Raw genomic sequence first — 11596 nt, 5'->3', positions numbered from 1 at the left:
TGTTCGAGATAGAATACCAGCACGTTCCCTATTAGCAAGTCCGGTGGCATCCGCTTAGCTTTGGTTTTAGGGGACCTGTTTCCCACCATGTCCCCGTTCAAATTACTTGTGCGATTGCGGGGGATAGGTCGTAATGCCTGAGTAGAGATCTGGGGCCTAGAAGGTCTTTAGAACCCGAATTCCACCTTTGATTGGCCAGAACATTGCATATGCCTGGTTTCATCGGATACAGATACCCGAGGTTAAGAACCTTGACATTGGATTCTGAATTGAGTATGTTTCCCCTGCATACTTACTGTCTACTCAGAGTCCTTTCCATCACCCAATTGCGCTGTTATATCCCCCAACTCCCTGAATTACTCTACCAGTTTCCTTTCCTCACCAACTTGATGCCTCCCAATTTCTTCCAACTCTATCCTTCTACCAATCACCCTTTTTTCCTTGTCCTAACTCCACACTATTTCTAGTATAAATACCACCCATACCAAGATATCCCAATTTTCTAGGTGCACTGCGTCTCACACATCCAGACCTATTCCTGACTAGTGATGGATACGGTCAGATCATGCCTGAGTAGGGGCACTGTTTGGTCATACCCGATCGTGCTCGTGTATGCGTGATCATGACCGATCACTCTACCTATATGTGTATGTCTCCGCAATCATGTTAGTATACGGAGTAAAAACTGTCCACCCCACATACTTGATACCATATCCTCAACGAGACTCTATTCTTAGTTCTTCCACACGATTCCCTTCGAAATTCACGTTATAAAAACGTTCTCACTTTCACCATCCCGAACAAATGGCAGAAACAATATCAGACACTCTCAGCGAACAGAATATCGCCAATGGCTCCGGCTAGCAGGTCTTGGAGTGATTGTGTTTAGTAAAAGCGGCTTTATTATCTGATGCGTTGGCGGTTGGAATCGAATTGAACAAGGCCGCCCAAATCTCCCATCGCATTTTGACGTACGAGAGCGACTCTAGTGGAGAAAAACCGACTAGATTCGGGCATAATCGGCTTTTCTCGAGCACCCGGACTGGGTCTACCAATTTTCTGGAGCGTTCGAGCATGGGGTCCTCTCGATCATATCATGCTCGAGTATACCCCCCATAACCTGCTCGATCATGGTCGCGTCAATCACTATCCCTAGCCATCTTCTTTAGGATAGTCACTCAATCCTAAAGCCGAAAAGGCCTGTTGGATAGTTCCATGCAAGTCTCCCTAATTGGTCAAAGACTCGTATTGCCAGATTTGTTGTCATTCTTTTTTTCCGTTGGGAGGTGTTGCATTCGAACTCCTTATGCCGGGTTCTTGCACATTGCTTGAGTTTCTTGTCTGGTTGTATGGGAGGAAGGGAAGAACAATTTTGTCTAAGAAATGGCCCGAGCAAGTCCGATATATGACCATAGCTGGGGGATTCAGCGCCGAGCCGATTGGCCATCTTCCGCACACGGCCTTCCCAAAGAATGAATTCTACGAACTGGCCCAAGGTGCCACATAAGCTCCTGAGTGGGCGCAGTATCCAGATGCAAACCCAGTTTCAGGCGGGATAATGGGTGAGTGATGGTCTATGACTTCCACTACTTCCCCGGGACAAGAGGTTATCGCAGACTATCAAACCCAGATTACCGATAGGGCTAGGGACCGAGGACTTGGAGGTGCATCACCACCAGAACGCCAGTCTACCTAGAGCAATGCAACAATCCTGTTTTTGAGATAGTTTCTGGCAGAGGGGTTTTGGATGCTTCCCTCATTGCTTTCAGATTTTAAAGAGGCTTTTTGTTAAAATGGTATTCCCCTACATCTTCGGTATAGGTCCTGTGTCTTGAACCCGAATTCGTGCTGTTGGGCTTTTGTTTATCCTGGGCGTATCTCTTCCCTTTCTATAATATGTACAGTTCGAAGATATTAACGGGGTTTTTAGGGAAGTGTTCTTGTCGAGACGCGATACTCTAATTGTTTAGCAGGTACTTACGTTCTCCCTCTCTCCCAGAGAAGCCATGTTTCTTTCCAGGAAACATGCTTCCTGAGTATTACTTTATTACTCTTTGATCACCCATCTGACAGTCACCACTGGCAATGCCGATGGCTTTTATTCAACGCCAAGCGAGGTCTCAACCATTTGACTACATATTGGAAAATACCGCTGTATGGCCACTCCGCTCACAGCCCCCCCAGTGTTCTCAGATAAAGTCCAGTCACCGTTTCATACTCGCCACCGCACTGGATACACCTTCGCAGCAAAAAGAGGGAATACTTCCTCTAGAGTCAAAACTGAAAAGAACCCATTTCGTCCATTTACACAAGAATTTTCATTCAGAATATCCACTGTGAGCATCACTAGTCGCTGTATTTGAGGTATTGCCCCGTGTAATATAAATAATATCCACTGCATAATGGCGGGTTTGGTGCGCGACAATTCTATTTTTTGTTTTTTTTAACCCCTCATCGAAATTGAAGTGGCAAACTTTGCGTTTGAGGGAAGGATTTTCATCCTCAAATTGGTAATAGTTCTGAAAGAAAATTGTGAGGGTCAAACTCATCTCCTCCAATTCTATGATACATGAGCTGAACTGTCTCATAGACTATCACCTACCAAGATTTATATCTTTAAGGGAGTGTGTTGGTCCGGCCCTTGGACAAAATTTCCTCTACGATGTTTCAAGTACTTATTGTGGGTGTAGGACTTACTTATTCGGCAGGGTCTTCTGGAAACCCGTTGGGGGAACATACAGTTAGCCATTTCGCAAGAGGAGTATGTTTGATTGGGGGTGTCTTTTCACTGGAGGATAACTAATAGACAGCCAACCAGCAGGGTGAGCGGAATAGAATGTGACTGGCTGATATGGAGTATCAAAATTGTAGGAGAAAGAGGAAAGGTATGATCATACTCTTCATTCTCTTTTCCTCCTTGTCCTAGCAGTCCCAAGCTAAAATAATGGTAAAGACGCGAGTGGATATAAAACACAATTCAATCATCTCCACCACACATCCGTTTGCCTCCAACAGTACGCTCGTTATAAAAAAAGGGGGTACACCAGGAGGGCAATCTCCGTAGGGCCATCAAACATCGATATGATCCCATCTCTTATACCATACACACATGCCCGAACATTGTTAACCCAAAACGACTAACCTTTAAATTGTTCGCCAGTTTATAGTTAACCGTAAAGAATATCTTCCCAGCTATGATACGATAATATTATCATAACATTATCATGCTTAGGGGGTACTTGGCAAACGTGATTAAGATTTCAAATATCGACTTTACGATTTGAAATCATGTGTGTAAACCCTAAAATTACATTCTTTCTTAGTTCGTGATCCGAAATCGCACCCTTCCAAACCTCCCCCCCCCGCCGCCATGATTTCAAATCATGATTTTGGTCGGAAATCGTGATCTGAAACCCAAATCATGTTTTTTTCAAACGCCCCCTTGGTGTGCTGAGGGCCATTGCAAGAAAGATAGATGCCTTGCAGGGGTAGAGAACGTTGGCAGAGGTGTGCGTCGGAAAAGGATTCGGTAGCCTGTGCCATTGTGACTCTATTCTTGCCGTTTGTAAAGAAATACGTTTTAGTGGGCTGGTAGGATAGATATTTTATATGTAATGTTCTACGGTTTTTATACGGTATTATACAGAATGGTATATAAATACACTCTTGAATCCTACTTTCCCGTAAATCGCCATAAACTCCATAACGAAAGAAAGGTCCTATAACATTATTGTAACCTGCCCGAATGATAACGACTCGTCGCCTCCCTCTATCGATTCCAACACTTTCGTTATACGGTTTGAGCCATTTTGTTTTCGGTCATTGCGTCAAAAATTTATGTTATGTTTCCACCGTCCGGAGGAATCGCAACACGGACTGTACATTTCTTCCCTCCATCTTTGTCTTAAGCATGTAGCATTCGTAGCAACTTCTGTTGCCATTGATTAAAAACCAGCTCAATCAGCCGAGTGAGGATCGATGATTCTCACTTCAAGAAGTGCCTCCCATTCTTTTCCAAAGCCTGCGGAAGGCAAATGAATAAGTGACATATTATTATTTATAATAGTGGCTTCGCGGTACCAGGCTATGCGGGAACCGCCCCAACACGGGCCCCGAACACGCAACTCGTCTTCCGGAGTCTCTATAAGAGGGGCCGAGTGTAGTTGCTAAGCCTTCATCGATTGTATATATCACATGCAGCCGCGAAGGAAAGTTACTGAATTTCCCTAGGCTCAGCTGAATGCCAGCCAATAGGGGGGGTAGAAACCCACCTTCCCCCCACCCCCACTCCCACCCCCACGCGTGTTGTGGGGGAGTATTGGTAAACATTGACTGCCCTTGCAGAGTCAGCTTGAACTTACCACTAGTCGATATTTAGGGGAGTGTAAGATTAATTCTGAACTGCCACCGCTACTCGCGTCCCCGGAACCTGTTTGACCACTTTATGGGATTGTAGCAAATATTCTAAAAGGGTACCGATCCTTGGCCGGGATAAGGGTGCTCTCACGAGTGGATGATGATCTGTGCCCCATGCCGCGCCGCTACTGGGATTTATAAGAGCGGTGGAGCGAGAAGCCGAAAAACATCAATCCATATCGGGGCGGGTTGCTTTGCCCTTACGCCCGGTGTTTTTCTCTGATCATTGTTCCGTTCCAGAGCACAAAGTGGGATACCTTACCCATATTATTTTCTCCCGTATCTCTTGCACTTTAAAATATCGCTGAAAACAAGAGCAAAAGCAAATTAAACTTAAAGCCGAGCGCGACCTCTTGGTACTGTACCTCCTGTGAGCAGAATTTCGTCTGGCGCAGCTGAGGTTGAACAGCGCAAGATTGTGCATCGGGTTTTCTGGCTGGAAATCAAGCCAACAGAGTAGATTTCCTATTATTATTATCTTCTCCTTTCAAGATTCCCTCCCCATCAAGGTGTGAAAACAATACCTCGTCCCACCCATACATACCACCGGTATCGATATCTTCCCAAAGAGAGGAATGTCAGGGCGCCTACCTCACAAATATGAACGAGCATTATATAACGATGGTCCAGCTATATCTGGGATTTCGATGCGATATATCCCCGGTTTTCCAAAGTGCGTTTGGGTAACTTTTTTCCCTTTCCTTGATTTTACATGACAATTCTTCCACCAGTTGGAAGAGCGCTGCGGGTCAAGGTGTTTCGAAGAAGAGGTTAACAGAAACGTGTGGATAGCGAACGCGTCCCCAATGGTATCCCAGCATCCCTACATGTGTGAAGCTCTCGGGTCTACGGATATGTAGAGTACAAGTAGCTCTCGGGTCTGCGGATATTTGGTATCTGAGCTTTCGGTTCTCGTCTCGGGGATGGATGGTGTGCAAGGTTGCCATCCATGGCGTAGCCGCAAGGGGCCGAAGAATCGTACAGCACTGTACAGCACTGTACCGGTATCGCTGGTATGGAAGCTGTAGTTTCTGTGTGGATCACAAAGGATGGAATATAATAGTTTACTAATCTAATCAGTCAAGAGAGGGTTATTATTACGAGTTCGGCTTGGAGTTTGAGTTTGTGAAAATACAAACGGTTTTAACCCGGATTGCTCTCCGAGATTATTTTATCACAGCTAGATTACCCTACTCGTATAATATTATGGAATATTAATAAGTGCTCTATAAATCGTGCCACTATTTGGCCTATGATACTATGTGGCGGTAAAATGGTGCAAACGGCATGTGGCTCAACAAGGCGTTTCCTCTTTGACCTCCAAAGGGAATCGGGGTGTTTAGAAGGGTGGTGTAGCAATCTGGTAAAGGTGACCCATTTCAGTTACGGCAACCCGAGGTCCCGTGTACGGTATCAAATCAGTGGGCGGAACTGCTTTAGCTCAGTTTGAGACTACTCTAGTCTACCCGCGAGAACAGGAATAGTTGTTGAACCTCACCCCAAGAAGTCTAGAATTCCCTTCCCTAGACAAAGGGTGGGAATCACCCCGAAAGAAGCTGACCCTTAGTCCCCCGCTAAGACAAATGAGAATGAAAAATAAAACCAAACCCTACCAGGAGAGGCAACTCCATCGTCATAGTGCCAGGCTCAATTATTCCAGATCTTACGGGAGGCATGTGGTTCGCGTGTTGCCTAACCAGATACAACCATACGGCGGGTAAGTCTTCCGTGCACCTTCCCTTCAGCATAATCTCTGTAATTATACTGAGACTGTAATTATTAAAACCCCAGGATCACCTACTTTTTTTTCTCCGGGACATGGCTTAAGCTTATGGCTTGAAGTTATACCCCCCCTCCGCTATCCCGGATCTCGACATCCGGAACCCTAGCTGTCGCGTATCGCGTATCAACCTCTGTGGGTCCCAAATTTCTTTGCACCAAAACCTGAACCGTTTTCCCCGATCACCCGCTCTGCCGGATATATTGCCCAAGGCCTGGCCGGCCGGGATAGCGAGAGGTAACTGTACTTGCATGGTATTCATTTGCTTCGGCGATCAGACTCTGGGAGAGTTGGAAGGTGGGGGCCAGGGGGATCGTCACCTCTGCCCTGAGACTAAGCCGTAGACGGGTATAAAATGGTAAAAGTGAGCCAGGGTTAGGAAGATATCCTAGTACCGGTATCATACGCCGACAAACAGGAAACCCATCAAGTCCCCGCACTGGCAATTACGTCACACTCTCTCACTCGCCCATGGACCTCAAGTCTCCGGCACGCTCTCTGGAAGAGAAACCTTCCTCCTCGGGTACAGTAATCCAAAGAAACAGATTGATATAGGCTGCTCCTCCACCTCTATTACTCCCAGCAGCGACCCATCCAAATGGTATTCCACGGCAGGTTCCACCACCCCCAAGAAAATATGCCACATTATCGTAAGCAGCACCAGGATCCTCGTAGCGTCGGACAGAACACCGGTAAATTAGAATTCGAGTGATCAATGCTTATTAGGCAGTTCCCACGATCGGGCTAGGCTTCCTGCCGTGACTACCGTGAAGTAGCGGTAAATGATAAGGCGCGTTGTAAGGCTGGGTGTTCCCGGGGGGGTTACCCAACGCCGCACTTCAACTCTAAACAAGAGGCGCAGTCATCCTCCCGCCCCGACACCCCGGACATGAGTGTGAGATGCTGGGATGTGAAATTTTGTGGCGTTGGCTGTGGAGCGTTGTGTCTTCCCGGCCGGGGCTTATTCAAGCGTTAGGGCAGATACTCTGGAATGCATTCCCCGTGGAGTGTGATGTGGTACCCGGGAATTGGGTATTGTGCAAGAAGTATGCCGTGGAGTAATATGTTGGGGGGCAGGGTTTGCGCTGTACTGTACGAGTACTGTACCATACGCGACCACCAATGACAAGAGTTAACCACCGTACTGTAAGGCATGGCCACTGACCCTCACAACACCGAAACCAGTGGAGAATAGCATGCTTAATTATTGGGGTATCATAGAAGTTATCACTGTGTTAGGAGTTGTTGTAGTGTCTGATCAAGAATGTCTGTACGCACGCCCGAGACCACTAGTTTTCATCGCTCCCGCCAAGCCCAGAAATCCAACAAGAAAACGAATAATAATAATACCTTCTGGCGAGTAAAGAATACTGAAGAGTAACATTTGCAAATGCTAAAAATTAAAATACTTATTCCTCTCTTCAGGGTGTCGCTCCAAAAGTTTCCTGCTATGATATGATACTTTTTTTCTTTTTCTTCCTCCTCACAATCCCATGTGTCTAAAGAACGGTCGATGTCTTGGTGTGTGTGAGGTCAAACTTTGTGTCTCGAAATAATATATTCCTTACGCAAGTACGGTACCGATAACTGGGCGGTTACTGTTACCAATCTGGATTTTAACCTGGCCCTATGCCGGTTCCGCTTTACTAGGGTAACCTAATACAAGTATAATTCGATGCTGCTAGCCTGCTACACCTCAACGACGGTGCATCCCATGGGGCAACATGAAATCTCACCTTATCCCACATTACCCGAGTAATAGTACAGTGCAGTACAGTACTCGAGCACATCGACGGCAGGCGATAAAGTACCGTATTCTGCCAGTAAACCCCTTACCATCGACAGCATTCCAGTGATTTCCTCACGATCGTTAGTTTTTAAGTATCGGTTCCAAATCTACAGTACCAGAGCAGATCTTTGGAGCCGGACCCTAACGTGACCACAAACTTGTACAGTACAATACAGTACTAGTACTACCGGCCCCCGCCATTTCTGGCGCAGCGATAGCTGCGTGGTCCGTAGCCGTATGCCTTCCCGGCGGTGCTTCGACAATGAATACATACAGCAGAACACAAAACATGGGGGCAAATTTAGTATCATACCAGGATGTACCGTGCTCTGTCAATTCCCCCACAGCACGAATGGGATCCGACGCGTTTTGGAGTAAGCCGGGGCAAATACGGCCCGATAGCATAGCATAATTTTTGTTCAGCAGTGGAAAGTGGAGGGGAAGGAAGAAGAAGAAAAATGCACGGAAGCACGATGCCGCCATCACGGGCTTGACAGTAACTCAACACATGGGATCACGCGGACGATATTCTGCGGGACAATTAGACTACCGGTATTTCGGAGGCCGCGAGTAAGGTCCGTGAATAAGAACTATAAAGTGTAAGTGATGATCCTAGCGATTTGTAAGCAATTATGTCCATGCATGTCCAAAAGTGCGATGGGAGTGACCTCGCACCTCCTTCCTATCTCGTGGTATTCGCCAACCTGCAACCACAGGTACGGCAAGATAGTCCTTACTTCTGGACCGGCAGGTTTTCGGGCTATCTTGCCGACAGCCGGCCTTGTTTCGCTTGTTTGAAGTGCAGGAGCGGCCCAACGAGTCCATCCCAGGTTGAGCTTTCTCCACTCAGCCCAGCCGACCAAAATTTGACCAGGCGGGTACAAAAACGGGTGACACAAGCTTGAGGATTAGTCATGTGATGTCTAGAATATTTGGAGCAGGTTTGAGAGAGTATTATGCAGTAGTGTGTTCAAAGTTTGGGGTTGGACTCAGTAGACTGAACTGAAGACCCCCATCAAAATATTTAGCTAGAGAAAGTAAGGTTGTTATTGAGGTAAAGTCTATTATATTATACCTTCAATGCTTGCTCACAACTGCGGTCCGACAGACAAAAGAAAAAGGAAGACGTTTCCCTTCAGAAAAATATAGATACAACGAAGATCATATGTTCGAGGAAAAAAAAATCTCAAAATCTCAAAATAATGACATCCCAACCCCGCTATGCGCAGTATCTAAACCCGAAAATTAAGCAAAAAAAACCTATGTTTGGTCCCTAACCATCCACGGCAAATTGCCTCTCTCTGTGCTCCTTCTCCGCCTGAATGTTTATCAGCATCGGCGACCTCGCACGAAACCATTTCCCCCATTTATAGAACCCCCAAGGGATCGGCGCCAAAACCGCCGCCAGAATACCCACCACACTCATCGCCATATTGGCACCCAAATCCTGATAGAGCTTCGGTCCCACGAGCGGTAGGAGCCCGCAGAGTACACTGCGGAATACGGTGCAGCCAGCAAGACAACTTGCCGCGTAGAGGTCGTACGAGGAGAGGAGGTATGCGTTCCCGTGCATAAAGATCAATGTGTTCGATATGCCGAAGGGGACACCGCTAAGGATTGGCCAGATCGGATGGATCGAGGTCGGGGAACAGGTCCAGGCAAACATTAAGAGGCTAATGGGAGAGAGGATGCCAGCTAGACAAACAATGAGGATTTTGGATTCGGGTATTGGCAGGGAGGTTTCCGGGTCGGGTTTGTGGAGGGAGACTAGTTTATTGTTGAGAGGGTCCATGCAGACCGCAATTATTATGCCCAAGCCCAGACCTATAAAGCGTCAGTCCGAGTGACGCACGAAATATAGGAAAGCTGATTACCTAGAAATGACAATCCAGCGATACCGGGAGCCCACCCCCGGATATCTTGGAAGACAATTGGATATGCCGTAAAATTGAGGTAGAGAATCCCATACTGAACACCAATATACAAAGCCCAAAACACGCAAATCGGCTCAGTAAAGAGCATCGATAACGGCCTCTTCATGTTCAACTTCACAAGGGTTAACATATCCCCTTCCCCAACCTTGTAGCAATACCTTGACATGTAATTCTCGTCTTTCTTTCTCTTCCGTAGCATGGCCGCTTTCCTGCGCATCAGAACTGGGCCATAAGTCTCGGGGACAAAGTACCCAGCAATTAGGAGGGCAGTTGAAAAGATGAGCGTGAGATAATTCATGTATTTCCACCCAAGGCCCTCGTATATGAAACCGCCGAGTAGAGGTCCGATGACGGGACCCTCGAGTGGAGCAATCATGAATATGCTGAACGCGAGCGCTTTGCTCTTCTCGCTGAAAAGATCACCCAGTGAGCCGGGGGAGTTGGAAAGAGATACGGATCCGACGAGCGCACTATGGGTCCCCTATCAATATAAGAAACTCCACGGGAAGATTATGTAAGGGCAAGCTGGAAGGTGACAGAACGTACGCGAAAAACCGGGAGACGAGAATTGTTTCCAAGTTTTTTGCAAAACAAGCCGGTAGAATGAATATGCAGAATAAACTCATGGAGACCTGGTAAACAGGCCTTCGCCCAAAAAGCTCGCTCATGGGGGCCAACAGCAGTGGGCCTAAGGCAAGCCCAAACTGGTATGTTGTCAAACCGAGTGACACGCTGGTTTTATGTGGGATATCAAATTCTTTCATCATTCCACGGGTTCCAGAGACGTAGGATGTCGAATAGAATACACTAAAGTTATGGCTTCCGGTCAGTGCTTGCCTCGAATATAAGATGGATATGAATGGGATTCGACATACACCATGAGATATTGCATTGAGATCAAGAACAAGATGCCAATCTTCCGTGGAAGGCTCCAATTCACTGGATTCTTCGGATCATCCGGCCCATCCCATTTCACTTCGTAGTCTGTATCCAACACTTTTTCCAAATCCTCAATTGTCCGTGGCGGTCCATAGTCCCCCGGAAACCCCCATGAGATTCTACTGACTGCGGAAAATGCTCTTGTGAGAGCGCTTGCCCGCTCCGGCTGTGACTGGAACGATAATGGGCGTAATTTGTACTCGCGCGCCTCCTCTGGGGAGACTGACTGGCGTGGATACTGAGTCCCTTGCCGCCGATTGAAGCTCCAATTCCCTGACCTGAATTGCTCAAAGGAAAGATGCGCGATATCCGTTAGCGTGGGAGTGCTAAGATTCATGGCCCTTCCTACTCCCGGATATTGATGATTGTAATTTTGGTCGTCGCCCAGCGGTATAAAGCTCCAGCCAGACATTATCTGCTCGTAACTAAACTCGTCACCGATGTCTAGGCTGTCCCCCAGAAACCCAGTATCGGGGGATGTCGGTGTGAATTTTAAACTGAGGATGGGTATTTTCGCCATTTTCTTCACTGAGAATTCGAATATTGGTAGACCGGCAGTAAGGATGGTCACCGGTTTCTTGGGGCCCTACTTATAATGTACTCCGCAAGTGCTCTTATTCCCAAAGCTTTATCCCATATTACACTGATACCTTGGCTAGTTTGGGGCTATCACAAAATCAGAATGCGGCGGAGGTAGCGGAAAACAGGGGATTCCTGTTGGAATGCACTGTCTTGGTC

At 47.0% G+C, this 11596-nt stretch overlaps 1 protein-coding gene across 1 annotated transcript; it reads right to left on the bottom strand.

The window, feature by feature from the left end:
- Nucleotides 1–9258: 9258 nt before the first annotated feature.
- On the bottom strand, nt 9259–11378 carry GSTUM_00006199001 (uncharacterized protein; the record flags this gene model as incomplete). The annotated part of the gene is made up of 4 exons (XM_002838391.1): nt 9259–9809; nt 9860–10389; nt 10466–10726; nt 10795–11378. The coding sequence occupies 4 exons, from the start codon at nt 11376–11378 to the stop codon at nt 9259–9261; spliced, it is 1926 nt and encodes a 641-aa protein (XP_002838437.1).
- Nucleotides 11379–11596: the final 218 nt, after the last annotated feature.

Source organism: Tuber melanosporum (genome assembly GCF_000151645.1).
Source record: "Tuber melanosporum whole genome shotgun sequence assembly, scaffold_25, strain Mel28".
Lineage (NCBI taxonomy): Eukaryota > Fungi > Ascomycota > Pezizomycetes > Pezizales > Tuberaceae > Tuber > Tuber melanosporum.
Note: the sequence above shows the minus strand (reverse complement) of the source record. Positions and strands in the feature narration are given on the sequence as shown.